Consider the following 21954-nt stretch of genomic DNA (forward strand, 5'->3'; position numbering starts at 1 on the left):
TTTCTTTCAATCTTTTTCTCCTTACATACCTGCAAACTTTTAGTCAGCTATGTTCTCTGCTAGCTTACTTTCATACTCTATTTATCCCTTCTTAATCAATCCCTTGGTCCTCCTTTGCTGAATTTTAAACTGCTCTCAACCCTCAGGCCTGTTACTTTTTCTTGCCAATTTGTATGCTTCTTTGAATCTGATACCTCTAATTTCCCTATACGATTGCCAGATATGCAGTCAGTTCCACCACTGCTTTCTCGAATAGGCCAATAATACCCAATTCACTTTTGATGCCACTAGGTAACTTGCATTCTAGATCAATCCGACTGCATAAATATTCCGAATCTGGGCATTTTGGTGCAAACTTTGATTACATTTCTGCATTTGGACATCTAGTCCTGTTTTCTTTTCAGGCCAAGTAGTTTCTAGGTAAAGCAGCATGAACTGTTAATTCTATCATCTGGTATTGTCATGGTGGAGAAAGGAAAATAGGCAAATCCAGTCTGGATTTAAGATCAGGATGGGGAAAATTGGCTGTCTCTCCCGTTATGTTGCATGAAACTTCTTAATTCTTGCATAGGAATAATGATTTGAGGAAACCAGATCCTTTAGAGTTAAGATGTTAATATTTTGAGGTCAACTGGCAAGAAAAAAATGCAGCCACTGAGTTCCATACAAGCTTTGTGAATCTAAATCCTGACTATCCTGAAGTGTCTTTGTAATCACAGAAGTTAAGCGCAAACTTCACCATTACTGCCCTACAAGTGATCTCTCAAATGACAAACACGAATGAGTAATAAAATTTTTTATTTACAAATTAAAGTACAAATGGGAAAATTAACAAATAGATAAACAGTAATGCTCAAATTCAAGAGAAAGTATATGCAATTTGAAAATAAAAATTGACTTAGATACTAGTCACTTATTTTAAATCAAATGCTATGGAACAATAAGACTTGAGATTAATCTTAAGTACAAATTAGTAACTGAAGGTATTTACAAGCATATGTTTTATAATAGGATACGTTTACCATCATCTATGTAACAATAGTGTACAAAATGCCTTGAAGTTGTATACAGACAAATAATGATTCACCCTTTCAATACAAAAATATACATTTTTGAATAAGGAATCTAACATTTTGGAAGTTACAACTTGTAGAAGAGCCAAGTCCTGCTGTATCACCAAGAGGACACCGTGTTCAATATCAGTGATAGTGCGCTGATTTCAGTTATTTGGCAAACTAATTATGCCTGCTTCTTCCGTATCTAGGTAATGCTCCTGTAGAGGGAAACAAGTGTAAGTGCTAGAACACTGCAATGCATCAGATAGTATTTCAATCGTGCAAGTTGAACATTTTTTTAAAAAAACATCTTCACCGCAAGTTTAATTTTTTTTTATACCTGATTCAGCTTCTTAAACTCCACCACCTGGAAAAAGATGTGCTCTAAAATTTCTTTTGCACTACGACTGTCTTGTCTGTTTGATACACCAAGAATGTCACCACACTTACGAACGTAAAATTCAAGATCATCATCAGTACCTAGAAACAAATCAACACTAACAGAATAAACCATTACTGTCATATTAATATAGCAACATCTCTATTATAGCAGCCGGAATGATTATGCAGAAGAGGATAATCTTTCTAGGTCAAGTTTCCTCCAAATTATCATGCTTGGCAATGGAAAATCAGAGTGCGCTCAGACAGTTGTTGGAAACTAATGTCTGAATGGGTCCACTGTATGCATGTAAAAGCATTTTTCATTAATTAAACTGGTGCATTACAGAAATGATTGAACTACTCCGGAAATTCCCCAGGTGACTGTTGATCTGTATACTAAAACCCCAATAAGTAGTGACCCTGACTCTGCCAGTTTTTCTATTGGATATAGATAATATAGGAAGTCTTACTGCACCTCTGCAATGTCTTAATGAGACCGCAGCTAGAGTGCTGTATACATGTTTTGGTTTCCTTATTGGAAAAAGGATACAGTTGTGTGGGAAGATTCACACAACTTTTTTTAAATTCATTCGTGGGACATGGGCATCACTGGCTGGCCAGCATTTATTACCCATCCCCAGTTGCCCTTGAGATGGTGGTGGTGAGCTGCCGCCTTGAATTGCTGCAGGCCACGTGCTGTGGATTGATCCATAATGCCATTAAGGAGGGAATTCCAGGATTTTGACCCAACAACTGCGAAGGAACGACAATTTATTTCCAAGTCAGGATGGTGAGTGGCTTGGAGGGGAACTTGCAGATGGTAGTATTCCCACATATCTGCTGCCCTTGTCCTTCTAGATGGAAGTGGTTGTGGGTTTGGAAGGTGCTGTCTAAAGATACTTGATGAATTGCTGCAGTGAAATTCTGAGATTAAGGCTTACTTTATGAAAGACTGAACAGGTTGGGCCTATAACCCATTAAAATTTAGAAGAATGAGGGGTGATCCCATTGAAACATAAAATCCTGAGGGGACTTGACAGGATGTATACCAGGAGGATACTTCCTCTTGTGAGAGAGAATAGAACTAGGGGGGACAGTTTAAGAATATGAGGTCTTCCTTTTAAGACAGAATTGAGGAGAAATCTTTTCACAGTCGTCAGTCTGTGGAATTCTCTTCCCTGGAAAGCAGTGGAGGCTAGGTCAACTTGTCAGGTTGGGTTTGCATTCCTAACCTTTGATCATCTGCTGATAAACTTCATAAGACTGGCTTGACTCCAGCAGCTCTCTGTAACCCCTCGTTTTGGGGTGGGGGCAGGGATGCCTAATTCTATCAATCTACTGTCTGAACTTGGATGCACACTATTTGGGGAAAGACAAACTCTGCCTCTTGTCATTTTCTTACTAACTTAGTTTGAAAACTGGTGATGACTTTCCAAACTGTCTGAATGAAAGAGAGATTATACCTGGACAAAATAATTCACAAAATCAGAGGAATTCCATGAGAATGGAAAAATGATTACACCCATTGAGAGGGTTAATAATCTCAAGTTTAAAAATTACACAAGTTGCTATGAAAAACAAAGGTCTTCTTAGAAGAGCCTTCACAGACAGGCACCAAGGCCATTAGTCTGGGCAAAGCTCATAAAATCAGACATCTGTAACTGGAAAATGGGAGTGATCCACATATAGAGTCCTAGAGGTTTACAGCATGGAAACAGGCCCTTCAGCCCAACTTGTCCACGCTGCCCTTTTTAAAAAAAAAACCCCTAAGCTAATCCCAATTGCCCACATTTGGCCCATATCCCTCTATACCCATCGTATCCATGTAACTATCTAAATGCTTTTTAAAAGATAAAATTGTACCTGCCTCTACTACTACCTCTGGCAGCTTGTTCCAGACACTCACCACCCTGTGTGAAAAAATTGCCCCTCTGGACAGTTTTGTATCTCTCCCCTCTCACCTTAAACCTATGCCCGCTAGTTTTAGACTCCCCTACCTTTGGGAAAAGATATTGACTGTCTAGCTGATCTGTGCACCTCATTATTTTATAGACCTCTATAAGCTCATCCCTCAGTCTCCTACGCTTCAGAGAAAAAAGTCCCAGTCTATCCAGCCTCTCCTTATAACTCAATCCATCAAGTCCCGGTAGCATCCTAGTAAATCTTTTCTGCACTCTTTCTAGTTTAATAATATCCTTTCTATAATAGGGTGACCAGAATTGTATTCCAAGTGTGGCCTTACCAATGTCTTATACAACTTCAACAAGATGTCCCAACTCCTGTATTCAATGTTCTGACCGATGAAACCAAGCATGCCGAATGCCTTCTTCACCACTCTGTCCACCTGTGACTCCACTTTCAAGGAGCTATGAACATGTACCCCTAGATATCTTTGTTCTGTAACTCTCCCCAACAACCTACCAATAACTGAGTAAGTCCTGCCCTGGTTCAATCTACCAAGATGCATTACCTCGCATTTGTCTAAATTAAACTCCATCTGCCATTCGTCAGCCCACTGGCCCAATTGATCAAGATCCCGCTGCAATCCAAGATAACCTTCCTCACTGTCCACCATGCCATCAATCTTGGTATTATCTGCAAATTTACTAACCATGCCCCCTATATTCTCATCCAAATCATTAATATAAATGACAAATAACAGTGGGCCCAGCACTGATCCCTGAGACACACCACTAGTCACAGGCTTCCAGTTTGAAAAACGACTCTCTACAACCACCCTCTGGCATTTCCACTCCATCTGACGAAGGAGCAGTGCTCCGAAAGCTTATGGTATTTGCTACCAAATAAACCTGTTGGACTTTAACCTGGTGTTGTGAGATTTCTTACTGTGTTCTGTCAAGAAGCCAATTTTGTATCCATTTAGATACCTCACCCTGGATCCCGTGACATTTAACTTTGTGCAACAACCTACCATGCGGTACCTTGTCAAAGGAACAAGCATGGTAGGTTGTTGCACTAAGTTACAGAAACAAGCTGTACCATGATAACTTGTAATAAAATACAATGGTGTATTAAGTTTTCACACTGATTGGATATTATAATGAAGCAAGCATAAAGCGATTGTGATTGACTTATGCTAATTACTTGTAATTGATTTTGAAATCTATAATTGCCTATGTATCTCTGAATTCGTCACTCTGGCTAGTTACAGAGATGTGAACTGTAGCTTTCCAGCATCCTTGCTTCAGCTTGCACTAAAACAGCTGTTTAAAGAGAACTCTGTTACTCGAAGGGTAAAGTTTTGATCAATTAAAAGGCTGATATCAAAGCCCGCAACAGCCATTAATTATTTCAACATTGATTCAGCTGAAAAAAAACTCTGCTCATGGTCAAAGAATGTGTACTATCTTATCCCAGCCCTTACAAAGACAGAATTGTGAACTTCAGATTAAAAACTTTCCAAGACATTTCATGGATCTTACAATAACTTGCATTTAAATTGCCAAGTCACAAAAGGATACATCAGGACAGAACAAAAAGTTTGATCAAAGAAGTAGGTTTCAAGGAGCATCATGAAAGAAAGAGATGGAGAGGTTTAAGGAGAGAATTCCAGGACTTAGGGTGAAGACAATTGATGGCATAGCTTCACAACAGTGGAAATATTGAAATCAGGGATGCACAAAAGACATGAATTGGAAGAGCGCAGAGATCTTAAAGACTTGTAGGATTGGAGGAGGCTGTAGAAATATAGATGGGCAAGGTCATGGAGGGATTTGAAAATAAGCACAAGGATTTTAAAGTTGAAGAATTGTCTGCCTGGGAGCCAGTGAAGGTTGACTTAGAGTGAATTAAGATAAAGGTAGCAGAATTTTGGATGGGTGCCAGTTTATGTAGAATTCAAGGTGAGCAACAGGTCAGGAGTGTTGGAAGAAACAACTCAGAGATAATAAAGATGTGGATAAGGATTTCAATAGCAGAAGAGCTGGTCAAGGTTGTTTTCAGAGATGGGCACACTCTAATTTTACTGGAGCAAATTATAAAATCAAAGAGAATTATATTTTAAACCCATATTTTTAAAACCCACATTTGTTTGAAGTCCATTCATACAGCACAAACACAAGCAAAATTATCAGTGCAATCCTTAAAACCTTTAAAAATGGCCAATGTTCAAATAAAACATATACTGGAGAACAGTGGCTTAGAAACAAGGAATAATTAATCAATTACAAAATGAATTATTAGCTCACATTTGTTAGTCAGTTGTGCAAGTCTGACTTTCTCAGATGAAAATGTTTCATCAAGATCAAAGAGATCCAAAGTCGGTGCTGGTAACTCTCGAAAAGAGGGAGGAAAGACCTGTCGGATAAAAATTAAAAGAATGTATTCATATACTGCATTACAAGAGAATCACCCACACTGATAAAATTGGAATCATGCAATTTTATTTTTTCGTAGCTGGCAATACTTTGTTTTGTTTGCACAAAGTAGGTCTTACAGTCTCAATATAATGACTTAACAGTAGACTTGCCATGCTGTCACCACTAGAGCCTAATTATCACAAGAGTGTTGGATTACTTTCAAAGAGGCAATACTGCACCACGACGTGTTACAATATCTGCCCATCGAGTCTGCACCGACAACGATCCTACCCAAGCCCTATCCCCGTAACCACACATATTTACCTGCTAATCCCTCTAACCTACGCAAGTCGCCACACTTCGGCGTCTGTTTGGGTCAATGCACCTAACCAGGGAGGAAACCGGAGCACCCAGTGTTAAAGAACACACAAGATTAGGTCATTACATTTGAAGACACCAACATGGCCCTTTCAAATGTTCTGTAACATTGTCTGTGAATTTGTACTTACAGCTGGCTGCAGTGTAGGGAGTGGTGTTTCAAACTGAGGTTGTATTAGTTGGAGTGATTCATGTTTCACATTCAGTTGTTCATACGCCCTGGAAACAAAAAAACATTGAAAATCTGATGGGATTGGGGGTTCTATCATATAAAGTGTTTAATCATCTACATTTCATCAGGAACTACATTTCATCAGTTTATTTACCATCTTCTTCTGGTTTGCAAAGTAATTTTGTCTTAATTATGATTGCTGGACAATCCCAAGCATTCTAAGAATTACACAAACAACCAAATTAAGATTATCAGTCGGACTCACAATGTAGCTCACTCATGCTTGCTAGAAGCTACGCGTATTCATATGCAGGGACCTAGTCTCTGCAGGCAAAAGGAATATGTCTAGACATTGCATTCTTTTCGAATAAACAAACCATAGGGGACAATAGCTCCCAGGTGCATTTGTCATGGCAACGCCTCAACTAATCAGAGCCAATTTGCCAACCAAACAGCACCTCCTTTCTCATGCAGTATAAAATGTTGCTCCTTCTCTCTTGATGAGAGCAAGACAAAAAGCTTCAACAGCATGTCTTTTTTTCAGCAATAACCTTTTGGCTAAGATCGAGTGTAGTATCGACATGCTGTACTTGGTTGAAGTCATTAGGTTACATCTTAGCTTCATTTGAAGCAATTTTTAAAAGCGGTATCTCGGCCTTTTGGCTAAGATGCAAATGAGATCAAACCTTGGAGGAAATGCAATGCCTACTCCAATCAGCTTGGATCATGTAGATCAAGCCCAAGTCAGGAGGTGAGAGCCTTGTCTTGTCAGCTTGGATTGGGAATGTCTCACTTGTTGAGACTGAATTGGACTTGATTTGATTGAATTTAAAAAAAACATTTAATAATTGTCTATTTTAAATTCTACTCTCTTTTCTACTGCTACTTAAATATCTCTCCAAAGTGCAATGCATTTCATACACAATGAGTTTTAATCTGATACTAACGTGATAACTTTTGGAAGAGCCATTGTGTCCAGTTTAAAGACCGACATATCAAATAGAGTGGTAAAGTCTCTTGGATTTTCATCCCCTTCTTGCAGACACACTCTCAATCTGTCAGATAGTTTAGCTGTATCTGGAAGCATGGTGTAATCTGAAATCTTATAATAAAGATTTTTCATCAATAATACAGGAAGAGTAGCAATGCAAAACAAAATATTACGGTTCTCATTGAATTAAATAACATCAATCTTTATGTTTTAATAACAAATGGTTCCTGATAAAGGTATACATTCTGTTTCAGCATCAGATACATTTAAAAGTGAGACAAGCAGATCCTTCTAACCCCATCCTATCCCACAATTATTCCAATTTCCATTTTTTGTTTTGTGCCCTGGGGTGTCAGTGATATCAACTGTGTTCTGCCTGTGCATGATACAGTTACAGTATTATTGATGCTGTGCTACATTGCTGCCCTGATGGCTCAACAAGTTTATTCATTGAGGATGTGAAGAGTGCTTCATAAATGCAAGAAATCTTCCTTAGTTTTTCTAAACAATAACACCTGCATTTTCAGGACAACAATTTTTTTTGTAAGGAGAGAAAAGAGCAGACATTTTAAGTTCAGATTACCGTTTGTCAAAGCTTTGAGAAAGGGTCATCTGGACTCGAAACTTCAGCTCTTTTCTCTCCTTACAGATGCTGCCAGACCTGCTGAGATTTTCCAGCATTTTCTCTTTTGGTTTCAGATTCCAGCATCCGCAGCAATTTGCTGTTATCAACTTTTTTTTTGCACTGTGTCAAGTGCATAGTTTTTAAAAAAGGCATGCAGCATTTGCTCTAAATAACTAGTTTACCTCCGGATCTTCTGCGTCAATTTGGTTCAACTGGATTTCATTTGTAGTCAGCCATTGAAAAACAACATCCTGAGACAAAAGGCACAAGAGATGGAGGATCAGCAAAGCACAGTATAAACTTTCTGACATTATCTTCAGAGTCCATAGACTGATTGCATCTGATCGAGAACTTTCAAAAACATGTAGGCAGAGTTGGAAGATCAGTTAAGCCATCAGCATGTTATGCAACAACAAAGGAAGAAAATTGGATAGCCACAGGAGTATAAGAAACATCTCAAAAAAGTGATAGAGTTTGAACAAGGTGCTGTAGAACTCCACTTGAAGCATTTTTACAATGCTGGTCTTCCTCCTATAACAAAGACATCCAGGGACTGATGAGGGTGCAATAATTTCATATTTGGAATTTGGTAGCTGATTTATTAGGAGAGGCTGCAGAAGCTGGGAGTATTAGCTTTGGAGAAAGCCATCTCAGACTTTCAAGATTCTAAAAGATGTTGTGAAAATCATTTCATGATAGATATGTTTATTTATTAATTAGTGTCACAAGTAGGCTTGCATTAACACTGCAATGAAGTTACTGTGAAAATCCCCCAGTCGCCACACTCCGGTACCTGTTCAGCTACATTGAGGGAGAATTTAGCATGGCCAATGCACCTAACCAGTGCGTCTTTCGGACTGTGGGAGGAAACTTGAGCACCCGGAGGAAATCCATGCAGACACGGGGAGAATGTGCAGGCTTCACACAGACAGTGACCCAAGCCGGGAATCAAACCCAGGTTCCCTGACGCTGTGAGGCAGCAGTGCTAACCACTGTGCCACCGTGCTGCCCGGGGTTACATTTGGAGTGGATGGTGAAAGCAAGACTAGCGTGATCCTACCAACTGTGTGTGTGCAGAAAATCCGCACTATGGTGTCAGTTTAGGTCTTTAAATGTATCTTAGATGAACTCTGCATTCCTAAATTATCTTTGTGAGGAAAGTGAGAGTTACTGAATTGCAGTTATTATACTCTGTTGGATTCTTGTTTAATTACTCTCTTCATCTGCAGAGAAAGACCGCAGGCGTCCAGGAAACTAAATCTTAGAGTAGCAATGCATTAACTAATAACAGAAATCACAAAGCGATTAAACATTTCTCCAACAGAAACATGTAATTAATCATTGCCAACCAACTTGCACACACAGCTTATGTTGAAAATATATCCAAACAGGTATATAATTCACTCATTCTTCATTCTCTAGCTAATTCTGATTACTGAATCAATTGGTTTCCACTTTAATATTTTTGCTACAGCACTCTTTCACTCGTAAAACTGAACATTTTAAATCAGAGAGAGAGAAATTATGTGCATAATAGTCAACATTTATCAATTAAATAATTAATAAACCTCCCAAAACAGCATACCATGATTTTGCCATTTTCTTCTTTGTCAAGGTACTGGTCACTGATCATGTGACAAGATCCCAGCACAGCCAATTTTCCACTCTGGAGCTGTTGACAAATTTCACATATTTTTCAATTACTAAGATAATTTGTAGCTCAAGTTCATTATTCTGACCCATCAGCTTTTAGAATCATAGAATCCCTACAGTGCAGGAGGTCATTTGGCCCATCGCATCTGCACCGACCCTCCGACAAAGTGTCTTACCCAGGCCCTTCTCCCCCACCATATCCCCGTAACTCTACATATCTACCATGGCTAATCCACCTAACCTACATATCTTGGGACACCAAGGAACAATTTTTTTCACCATGGCCATTCCACCTAATCTGCGCATCTTCTGACAGTGGGAGGAAATCACAGAGCCCGGAGGATACCCATTCAGACACGGGAGAATGTGCAAACTCCACATAGTCAGTCACCCAAGGCCAGAATTGAACCTGGGTCCCTGGCGCTGTGAGGTAGCAGTGTTAACCACCAGTTCCATTCTTAACGCCTCGTTTCAAGCATTTTTCCTAAAGGTGTTGGTGGTATCTTTCCCTTGGTGGGAATGACTATAAGAAAATATCATATAGTATATGCCAGCAGATGCATAACCTTCCTTTATAATGCGAAAAAAAGGTTAAATCCAAGGTGACATTTCTTGTAGGAAAATATGGTACTTTCCTATTCTCAGTTGTTTTATAATTGGTCTTGTCTAAAAATTAAAGCATTAAAAAAAAGATTTATTTAGTATGTTATAGTTGTTCCTAAAATCAGGCTATTTGCAAAGGCATGTCTAATTATTTTTAAACATGGGTTCTTCCAGCAAGTTGCTATCAACTTATTTGGAGCCTAAAAGGGTACATTATAGAGATCCTACACTGTTCTTTAACTAAAGGGTTATGTATATTGTTATTAATGTATTGTCATTAAGGCACTTTGGTGCTGAACTACCTCTACACAAAGATGTGAAAGAATTGGTAGAAGCAGCAAGGTTTTGTTCCCAGGAAATGTCCTGTGTTTTATTTTAATTTTTTTTAAAAAACTAGCAAAGTGTCCAGGGCTTTGTCTACCCACAGTATGCAACAAATAAAAGCTTTTGCTAAAAAATATACAAGATGATGGCAGAGTAGGGCGAGATTTCAGTAACTTGCTCTGCAGTGCAAACTGGCTGCCAGAGCTTGTACTTAATGACCCAGATTTAGCATTTAGTGGCAAATGAGCAGAGCTAGCTGTTCATTACTCTGAACCACAGATATTTTGTGCATTTCTCCACTGGAGCTAGAGGTGATTAGAAATCAAAAACAGCTCAGCATCCCCTTAACAGGGGTTCTGGGACATATGTGAACACATGGCAAGCAATTGTGTATTTCCTTAACCAGTCAGAATAAAGAATTCTTACAGAGATGCACAGAGTATAAACCAGAAAGTGCCAGTTATTTTTGGTATCAGAGAGGTTGTTTAGTAATAATTAAGACTTGGCACACTGCTAAAAAATCACTTACGCTTCTATGGAGAAGCCCTAGCTTTTTTTGAAGCGTTTAGTGCGTGTTTTGTGGCAAAACACTGCAGCTTTGTGACGTGCCACGTTTCTCAGCAAGGTACTGGTGTAGTGCCATTTCTGGAGGAGGACAAGTCAGACAGCAACTTCCTGGTCTAATCAGCGTGTACAGATGCCAGAAGAACGTGGCGACTTCTTGCGAGCTGTGCCCAGCATATCCTCCAATTGTATCTTTTACTCTCATTCTATGCTTCTCAAACTTTATTCTAACTCTTTTAAACTATCTTCCTCTACATGACAGCCATGACTGTAACATTAGATTCTGCACTCTTCTCTGAGTATGGTATGCATTGTATTAGTATACATTGTCACATGTATACTAATACATGTGACAATAATAAATCAAATCAAATGTGGTATCTGATTTAGCTGTTAAAGGTGAGTGCTGTTGGCAAAATCCAGACAGCTGACATGACAAAACTAAAAGATATATGTTGGTGTAGAGGCTGTACCAAACAATTGTGACAACAGTAAGTGCAAGGCAAGCCCTATGTAGAAATTTAATGTGTAGATATAGCTAAATTATTTTCCAATTCTTTGAACAAAATTTAAAGTAAATGGGGGCGTTTCTACATTCTAGGCATTTTAATTTATTACTACTCATGTCTTATTAATTATCCTCACAAACTATTTTGCAAATAAGCAGTATTTTTTGTTAAAACATGAGGACAATTCCAGTTACAAAGGTTTAGGACTCACTACAAGAGCTATTCTATGGTGCCCCTTCTGACTGTGATAATCAAAGACCAAAATAGTGGCCAGTTATTCTGGGTGCAGGACAATGATCACTCCAGGACATGCATATTTTTGAAAGATTATGAAATTTACATGCAAGAAACAGAAGTGTAAGTTGGTAATTATGAAGTAACAAGCTGTAAAATTATTGAAGCAATAGTTTGATTTAAGCAGTGGATATCTGCTTCTTCCCCATTTGAGGAATTGTCTCCCCTGCTCTTTGGATTTTGGATTCGTTTATTTCCTGCTCCCTACACTGTCTACAGCTTTTTCCCAGTCACTCTGCTCCAGTTTTCTGGAACTTGTTGCAGAACTACTTTGCCTTGTGACCTTGTCTCTTGTCTTTCAAAGTCTCTTAAAATGCATCTCTTCCTCCTGGTCTTTAATCACCCTAAATCTCTCCAATATTTGTTTGGTGTACACCTCTCTGCCTTGTGAAGACCTCCAAGATAAAAGGAGTGCAGCTATTACCATTCTCATTAACCACTGTGGTGTTCCCCAAGCAAAACAATATAAGTTACAAAAAAGGCAGATAATCCATCGGAAATAAAATACTGAGAGTATTTGACTTGCTCAGTTTCACAAATTGCCATCATCATGTTTCAGTACATATAATAATTCATAGATCATAGAAACCCTACAGTGCAGAAAGAGACCATTTGGCCCATCGAGTCTGTACCGACCACAATCCCACCCAGGCCCTATCCCCATATTCACCCGCTAATCCCTCTAACCTGCGCATCTCAGGACACCAAGGGGCAATTTTAGCACGGCCAATCAACCTAACCCGCACATCTTTGGACTGTGGGAGGAAACCGGAGCACCCGGAGGAAACCCACGCAGACACGAGGAGAATGTGCAAACTCCACACAGACAGTGACCCAAGCCAGGAATCGAACCCAGGTCCCTGGAGCTGTGCTAACCACTGTGCTACCATGCCGCCCCAAGGGAAAAACAAATTGAAAGGAAAAACATCTCTATTTAACACAAAACTTGAAAATTTTATTCCGACATTTGAAACTGGACCTTTGATAGAAAGGCCTTTCTTTCAGATACATTGTAAACAATTAGGAAAACATGAACAAAAATCTCCTATAGTGTTGCATGTGAGGAGTCAAGATGAAGTATAGCGTTGAAGCGAAGTGGAGTTAGCTGATGCGGAACAACTGGAAGGATTCATTCTGAAGCCATATTTTTGGTCTTTTTGTACATTACATTAATTTTATATTAATTAATTGTAGTTAAATATCAGAACTGTCACAATTTGGAAAACAGAGAAGTAGAGTTAATTGGGAGTTTAGATATTTCTCAGGAGAAGGTTAAGGAATAAAGAATTGGAAAATTGAGGTGCGACTACTGGCAGGAAAGTTCGGTTGAAGCACAAGACGTTTCAACGGCAGTTTCTGTTATAAACTAGAAAGGGATTTCTCGTGGAAAAAAAAGGGTTGACACAAATGTAAGGTCTTGTAGACAAATATGTACTGTTGCAAAGCTTTTAAGCATTTAACAGATAAATTATTTAAAACAAAGAACAGTAGAGCACAGGAACAGGCCCTTCAACCTATCAAGCCTGCGCTGATCACGTTGTCCAATCTAGACCAACCGCCTGTATCCCTCTATTCCCCTCCTGTTCATGTGTCTGTCCAGATAAGTCTTAAATATTGCTAACGTGTCTGCCTCACTTGGCAGTGCGTTGCAGGCCCCCTGTGTAAAAAAAAACTTCCCCGGCACATAGGTGGCATGCCTTATGAGGATAAGTTGAGAGAGCTAGGTCTTTTCTCCTTGGAGAAGCGAAGGATGAAAGGTGACCTGATAGAGGTGTATAAGATGTTGAGAGGTGTGGATTCTCAGAGGCTTTTACCCAGGGTTGAAATGGTTGCCACAAGAGGTCACAGGTTGAGAGTGCTGGGGAGTAGGTACGGAGATGTTAGGGGTAAGTTTTTCACTCAGAGGGTGGTGGGTGCGTGGAATCGGCTGCCAGTAGTGGTGGTGGAGGCGGATTCGATAGGGTCTTTTAAGAGACTTTTGGATAAGTTCATGGAAGTTAGTAAGATAGAGGGTTATAGGTAAGCCTAGTAGGTAGGGACATGTTCAGCACAACTTGTGGGCCGAAGGACCTGTTTGTGCTGTAGCTTTTCTATGTTCTATCTCTACTGAACCTTCCCCCCCTTACCATGAACTTGTGCCCCCTTGTAATTATCATTTCTGCCCTGGGATAAAGCTTCAAACTCTTCACCTTATCTACGCCCCTCGTAATTTTATAAACTTCTATCAGGTCGTCCCTCAGCCTCCGTCTTTCCAGGGAGAACAATCCCAGTTTATTCAATCTCTCCTCATAGCTAATACCCTCCATACCAGGCAACATCCTGGTAAACCTTTTCTGTACTCCCTCCAAAGCCCCCATGTCCTTCTGGTAGTGTGGCGACCAGAATTGGACACAGTATTCCAAATATGCCCTAACCAATGTTTTATATAACTGTAACATAATTTGCCAACTTTTATATTCAATGTCCCAGCCGATGAAGGTAAGCATGCCATATTCTTTCTTCACCAACTTTTCCACCTGTGTTACCACTTTTAAGGATCTGTGTGGACCTGTACTCCCAGATCTCTCTGTGTGCTATGCTCCTGATAGGTCTGTCATTTATTTTGTAGTTCTCACCTGAATCAGATCTACCAAAATGCATCACCTCGTATTTGTCCGGATTATTTCTCCATTTCTCCACCTAATTTTCCAGCCTATCAATATCCTGCTGTATTCTCTGACAATCTTCATCACTATCCCCAACTCCAGTAATCTTAGTACCATCCGCAAACTTGCTTATCAGACCAGCTACGTTTTCTTCCAAGTCATTTATATATATCACAAACAACAGAGGTCACAGCACTGATCCTGCGGAACACCACTAGTTACAGACTTCCAATCAGAAAACCACCCTTCCACTGCTACCCTCTGTCTCCTATGGCCAAGTAAGAAGTCTCACAACACCAGGTTAAAGTCCAACAGGTTTATTTGATAGCACAAGCCACAAGCTTTCGGAGCACTGCCCCTTCATCAGGTGAGTGGGAGTCGTGTTCACAAACAGGGCATATGAAGACACAAACTCAATTTACAAGATAATGGTTGGAATGCGAGTCTTTACAGGTAATCAAGTCTTAAAGGTACAGACAATACGAGTGGAGAGAGGACCAAGCACAGGTTAAAGAGGTATGTATTGTCTCCAGCCAGGACAGTTAGTGAGATTTTGCAAGCCCAGGCAAGTCATGGGGGTTACAGATAGTGTGGCATGAACCCAAGATCCCGGTTGAGGCCGTCCTCATGTGTGCGGAACTTAGCTATCTATGGCCAAGCCAGTTCTGAATCATCTAGCTAGTTCACCCTTGATCCCGTGTGATTTAACCTTTTGCACCAGCCTGCCTTGAGGGACCTTGTCAAATTCTTTACTAAAGTCCATGTAGACAACATCCATGGCCCTTCCCTCGTTAATCATTTTATCACCTCTTCAAAAAACTCAATCAAATTAATGAGACATGATCTCCCTCAAACAAAATCATGTTGTCTATTGCTAATAAGACCATTCAGTTCCAAATGTGTATAGATCCTATCCCTAAGAATCCTCTCCAATAATTTCACTATCACTCACGTCAAGCTCACTGGCCTATAATTACCCAGGTTATCCTTGCTACCCTTCTTAAATAACGGGACAACATTGGCTATCCTCCAATCCAAAGATTTTTATTGAGGCCCAGCAATTTCCTCTCGTCTCCCTCAGTAATCTGGGATAAAAAATTAAAAGTTAAAGTTTATTTAATAGTCACCAGTAAGACTTACGTTAACATTGCAATGAAGTTACTGTGAAATTCCCCAATCGCCACATTCTGGCACCTGTTCGGGTCAATGTCCTAACCAGCACGTCTTTCAGACTGTGGGAGAAACCGGAGCACCTGGAGGAAACCCACGCAGACACGAGGAGAATGTGCAAACTCCACACAGACAGTGACCCAAGCCGGGAATTGAACCCAGGTCCCTGGCACTGTGAGGCAGCAGTGGTAACCACTGTGCCACCTGTGACAGATGCCATCTGGCCCTGGGGATTTGTCTATCTTATTGCTTTTTAATACACCTAACACTTCCTCCCTTGTAATGATGACTTGCTGTAGAGGGTTGACTTTCTCTAGAGGAAAACAATACCTTGGAGTAGTAGAATGCCAGAATCGGCCTGTTGAGGGGAAAACACACAGAACCAGTCGACAGCACTGCAATGGCTGGCTTCATTACACTCAGTGTAGCACCAAATGGATAGACAAACGTTAGGGCCCTGCAGCACATAACAAAAATGAAGTTACTAAACGTACAAGAAGATAGCCAACTTGTCAATACATGATACATCTTACATAACAAAATACCATAATGTTAGTACATAAGTCAGTGATGCCTCAAAGAATCCATCCAAAAACAATATAAGATACAGAAAGACAGCCGAACAGAAATAAAATACTGTAAATACAAATTGCCACAATTGTTTTTTCAATATATAACAACTGGATGAAAAGCCACCTCTAGTTAATGTGAAACTTGAAAACTTTATACCAACAATTTAAAAATTATTTAGAATGAATATGAAGGCATCCAAAAAAGCACAATCAGACCTTTGGTGGAAAGGTTTCTCTCTCAGGTGCATTGTAAACAATAATAAAAACATTAACAAAAATATCCTTCCCAGTATCTTCAAAGAGGAAAAAGTAAGCAATAGATTGGTTGAAAGTGGTTCAGAGAATACTGCAATATTGCTAGTTCATTGATAAGCATCAATTATGTCACTAACGATGTCTTTAACTACTGCTTCCCTAGAAATGGGCAAAGTAGTTAAAAGTACTTTGGTCGTTCAACATACTACTTCATCTCCATTGGCGTTGCATGAGGAGCCAAGATAAAGTATTGTGTTGAAGGGTAGAGGAGTTAGAGAATGGGAGACAACTGGACGAGTGTGCACTCTGAAGTTGTATCAGACTTACATATCTTAGACTTAGAATATAAAAAAAGAACTGCTAGTGTGGTTGCCGTCTTTATCATTTGCCATGCATGGTTTGCTCTGTGTGGGAATGTCTTAAATGCCTGCATACCCATATCACCTGCTTGATCTCTTGCACCCAGTTATAAGATACCGTAAAACATCCATTTGTGAGGAGAAAAGTTGAGACTGACTACTAATGTGGGTATATAACATGTTGTGGTTGAAAAGGGAGAGGTATTAACTGAAATGTTGGGTGTATGCAAAAACAATTTCTGGGGCTGAGAAAAATGGGGTCATCCTGTATGCAGCGACCTAGCTTAATGAAGATCTTTTCCAGAAATCTATTAAATCCTACCTTTTCAAACAATGGCTACCCATCTGTTATTGGTGGTTAGCACAATTCTAGAATTTTGTTTTAAATTTGAATAAATGTGATTATGATACATAATTACACATTTCAATTGCCAAAATACATCTTTAAAAAAACATTTTCCCCCATTTCATATTTTGTTTAGCACTGGAACTAATATGGAATTAGCAATCACCAACATATATCTTATTACTTTATGGCACAATACTAATACTCAGCACTAATCTACTTTGCCACTAAAAACAAGTAATTATAATAGCACACAGAGTAGCTGCACAAGCACATGGGAGAATGAAAAAAGATCAGTTTTGGAGACAGCTAAATTATTGCATTGACACACACTGCAAGTAACATTCATTAATTATGCGTTTTGATTTTTATTATAGTTCCATAATAAACAATATTAATCAGGAAAAGTTATCCTTTGAATTTCAGTAAACTGGTCTTTCAAATTCTTTGCTACTAAATGCATTATTTTACTTATGTAATATAGCGACTGTACTTTGGAAGTAATTCATTTGTCGCTAAATGTTTTAGGGTACACGTAGGATAGTAAAACAAATTCCTTTGTCTTGGTTTTCAATGTAGCTACCACTGTGTGTATTCTGTTGAACTTTAGTTTTGCCTATTAAAATGTCGCCCTGCAAAATCGTTTCTAAGTGGTCAATTTCTGTATTCAAATCATAAAGCAATTATTAAGTAAGATTACCACACAAACATTAAGTAGTAGATTAAAATTCTGTGAGACAGAAACCATGCTTCTATTTGATGACTTTTGAAAAACCTACTGTAAATTGTTGCCATTGTTGTCTTCATCAATCACACCTGGCACAGATTTCCCAGCAGCTCGACTAATTTCCCTGTGAACAACAATTAATTTTCCACAATATAATTTGGAGGGGAAGCACCTTTACCAAGCAAATTCTAGAGCAATAGATTCCATTTATAACCAAGATACACAAGGTCAAATCCCACTTGTACATTTTAGAAAACTAAACTTGCCATCCATAACTAAATCTCTCTCTCTCTCCTCTTCGTGATCCCGCACAATGATAACCTTTGGGATTCTGACTGCAGGATTAGATGAAGTTCTGCATCAAGTGCTATAATTTTGTGGCAGTAAATGGTTTTAAAATTCCCCAACAGTATATTACTATTTGCAATAGCAAGTTACTGAGAAGACTAATTGAGGTGAAACTCTTTTCGGTTTAATAAAAATTTAGTTTAACAAGCTTTTTCATCTGGGAGTAGAGTCATTTGTCAATCTGTGGCCCATTTTATAGGCTGCAGTCATTTTAATAGTGGGAATTCACTAGATGAAATAGAACAGACAAGATAAGTGCCTTGTCAATGAGGAAGCAAGTAATTTTTCAAAACCATGAGAGCCACTGGAAAGGTGGTAACCTACTTTTAATCAAATTTTTTTTACTGTTCAGCAAAATAGCCTAATCTTATTGCCTCCACAGTTGTGTTATCATTTTTCTATTGGAAAGTAAGTTAGCATGAAAGCTCAATCATGATTTGAGAGCATTTGCCATGGCAGAAAACATGGATCGGCCAACAGAGCATGGTTTCAAGAGAAGCGCAGTAGCAACTGAGCTGAGGAAAATTAATATAACTGAAAGGATTTCCTTTTCCCCTAAAACATTTGGTACATATATATGGAACCTGAATGGAAAAAAAACAGCCAGCAGACGTTGGATAAAAGCAAATTACTGTGGATGCTGGAATCTGAATCCCAAAGAGAAAATGCTGGAAAATCTCAGCAGGTCACCAAAGGGTCATCTGGACTCAAAGCGTCAGCTTTTATCTCTCCTTACAGATGCTGCCAGACCTGCTGAGATTTTACAGCATTTTCTCTTTTGGAGGCAGAAGACATTATCTGTACATAAAAAATTGACAATTAATGGGATAACATCAGAATGTATTTTCTGAAGTATCGACTGAATCATTGAAGTATAACTTTGTCATCCTCTGCCAAAATAATTTATCAACTGAAGATGTAAAGTACTTTACAAGTAGCATCTCACAGGCAGAATGAAAATGATTAGATTAAGCTGTAGATGAAACATAAGGTTACCTGTTCAAAATTCCATTTGATATTAATGCTTCTTTAGGGTGGAAATATTTGTAGTACATATTTCTCACAACAGCATCTTGAGGACAAAGATATTTAAAATTATGATTTAAACAGAAAGATATAAATGGAAAAATAGAATTTGAAGAAAATTTACAATGCTCACCATTATTTACCATAACTCCATACTCCTCTAACAAAAAGTTTATATTTGTGTCATATTTAGATTCTCCACCTTCCCCCAGCATCACAAGAATATGCCCTCCACTTTCTAGGTACTTTTTCAATATTTCAAGCTGTAAAATAGAGGAAAAAAATTACAATTATCAATTCTGAATTCAGTAAATAGAGTATTCTTCAAAATAAAACTTGGTTCCAATCATAGCCTGAAAATAAGATTCACTATGATTACATAATTACTAGCACATAGAAATGATTAGCCTATAGTTTGAAAATTTGCAACGTACAATTTTTGACCAAACAATTTTGTAAGTGCGCATAGAGATAAAGACAATTCACTAGTTTTTCACTGAAGGAAGGATTTGTGTTTTAATAGGAGGCAACTTGTAAGAAGCCTGCATATATTGTACATGCTTGTACTATTTGCCTATTCACATCCTGTTACTTAATGCACTGCATCAGTAATAGTCTTATGGTTCTGGTGTAATGGAACCCAGTAGCATTGAAATCAATAATGTAGCAGTGAAAGCTCAACTGAGGACCTTGTTCTTTGAATTTGTTCGGCAGGGTCCAGAAAATTAGCCCGTATTTCAACTTTATGATGCAGTGCTGAAGCACTTAGCCACCAAAATCAGCTACAAACATGAACACATTTTCTTGTACATTATTAAAAACTTGTTAATTAATATCTGCACAGCATAATTTCATGACCATTACAATTTACACAAACATGTGCCTTTCCATTCCACTACCTTAATAGAAACCATCGGGAAATGATTTGTAAGAAATGTATTTAGACCATGCGATATGCACGGACATGTATTTATCATTGAAGTTTATTACAGTTCCCAAACTATTATTTATGCAACTGCACACATTTTAGTTTATTAACAATTGGTTTGTGCATTGTGTATTGATTATTTAAAAGACTAAAGAAAATCACGGTAAACAGAAGAGAAAATAAAATATGGTCATAAAAATTGCTGAATAGTGCAATTTTCAAATCTAAGGAAGGTTACAGTGACATCTGGTTAATCTCCTTCTGATATGTTTCTCAATGGTCGAATAATTCAATTTTGCTAGATGCATTTCCCAATATATAAAATAATAAATAAATATAAACTGACTCGTTTAGAATGTAGAATATGGTGGCACAATCTTAAAATTAGAGCTAGGACATTTAGGAGCGAAATCAGGAAGGATTTGTCACATAAAAGAGATTGGAAATTTGGAATTCTCCAAAGCTTCTGCAGATGCTAGGCCCGTTGAAAGACTGAAATTAATGGGTTTTGTTCATTGAGACTTTCAAGGAATATGGAGCAAAGATGGGTAAGTGGAGTTGAGGTACAGATCGTCCATGATCTAATTGAATGACTGAACAGGCTTGAAGGACTAAATGGTCTACTCCCAGGAGGTTTACTTGTTTGAGTTAAAATGTTCATTATGTAAGCTATATGTATCCGGAGTTTTATCAGAAATAGCTGGTTTTGTATAATCAAAAAAGGAACACTTTAAAATCTAAAATAGGATGCCATATAGAATTCAGGAGCTTAAGTAAACTGGTCGTCTATTTTTGCGACTGTTGTGCTGACCTTTGATCCAAAAGCAGTGCAGTAAGAACATACAAACATGTAAATTAGTAGGAGTAGGTCACTTAGCCCCTCAGGTCTGCTCTGCCATTCAGTAAGATCGAGGCTGATTGTAACTTCAACCCCACATTCCTGCCTACCCCATAACCTTTTCACCTCCTTCCAATAGAATCCCTACAGTGCAGGAAGAGGCCATTCAGCCCATCAATTCTGCACCAACTCTCCGAATGAGCATCTTAGATTATGAGGAGAGATTGAGCAGATTGGGTTTGTACTCGTTGGAGTTTAGAAGGCTGAGGGGTGATCTTATTAGAGGCATATAAGATAATGAAGGGGCTGGATAGGGTAGAAGTGGAGAGATTCTTTCCACTTAGAAAGGAAACCAGAACTAGAGGGCACAGCCTCAAAATAAAGGGGGGTCAGTTTAGGACAGAGTTGAGGAGGAACTTCTTCTCTCAGAGGGTGGTGAATCTCTGGAATTCTCTGCCCACTGAAGTGGTGGAGGCTACCTCGTTGAATATGTTTAAGTCACGGATAGATGGATTTCTGATTGGTAGGGGAATTAAGGGTTATGGGGAGCAGGCAGTGAATGGCAGGGCAGGCTCGAGGGGCTAGATGGCCTACTCCTGCTCCTTTATGTTCTTAGCCAGGCCCCGCACGCACGCACGCACGCACGCACACACACCCCTCCTACTCATCCTCTAGCAATTACCATGGCTAGTGCACTTAACCTACACATCTTTGGACATTAAAGGGGGCAATTGACCAAGCCACCTAACCTACACATCTTTGGACCGTGGGAGGAATCCCATGCAAACACAGGGAGAATGTGCAAATTCCACAAAGGCAATTATTCAAGGCCAGAATCAAACCCGAGTCCCTGGGCTGTGAGGCAGCAGTGC

At 39.0% G+C, this 21954-nt stretch overlaps 1 protein-coding gene across 6 annotated transcripts in view; it reads right to left on the reverse strand.

Annotated features, from left to right (window-relative positions):
- Window positions 1-779: 779 nt before the first annotated feature.
- ift52 (intraflagellar transport 52 homolog (Chlamydomonas)) overlaps window positions 780-21954 on the reverse strand; it is a 39380-nt gene continuing 18205 nt past the window's right edge. For all 6 annotated transcript variants that reach the window (XM_078236154.1, XM_078236153.1, XM_078236155.1 and 3 more), the window contains 11 exons: window positions 19450-19579; window positions 19287-19362; window positions 17995-18066; window positions 16014-16140; window positions 9507-9593; window positions 8104-8172; window positions 7253-7407; window positions 6265-6352; window positions 5645-5753; window positions 1396-1535; window positions 780-1273 (listed from right to left, as the gene is read on the reverse strand). In XM_078236154.1, the coding sequence (XP_078092280.1) occupies window positions 1220-1273; window positions 1396-1535; window positions 5645-5753; window positions 6265-6352; window positions 7253-7407; window positions 8104-8172; window positions 9507-9593; window positions 16014-16140; window positions 17995-18066; window positions 19287-19362; window positions 19450-19579 (1107 nt within the window). In that variant the 3' untranslated portion in view covers window positions 780-1219. The remainder of the gene's footprint in view (window positions 1274-1395; window positions 1536-5644; window positions 5754-6264; window positions 6353-7252; window positions 7408-8103; window positions 8173-9506; window positions 9594-16013; window positions 16141-17994; window positions 18067-19286; window positions 19363-19449; window positions 19580-21954) is intronic.

Source organism: Mustelus asterias, chromosome 20, assembly GCF_964213995.1.
Source record: "Mustelus asterias chromosome 20, sMusAst1.hap1.1, whole genome shotgun sequence".
Taxonomy (NCBI): Eukaryota; Metazoa; Chordata; class Chondrichthyes; order Carcharhiniformes; family Triakidae; genus Mustelus; species Mustelus asterias.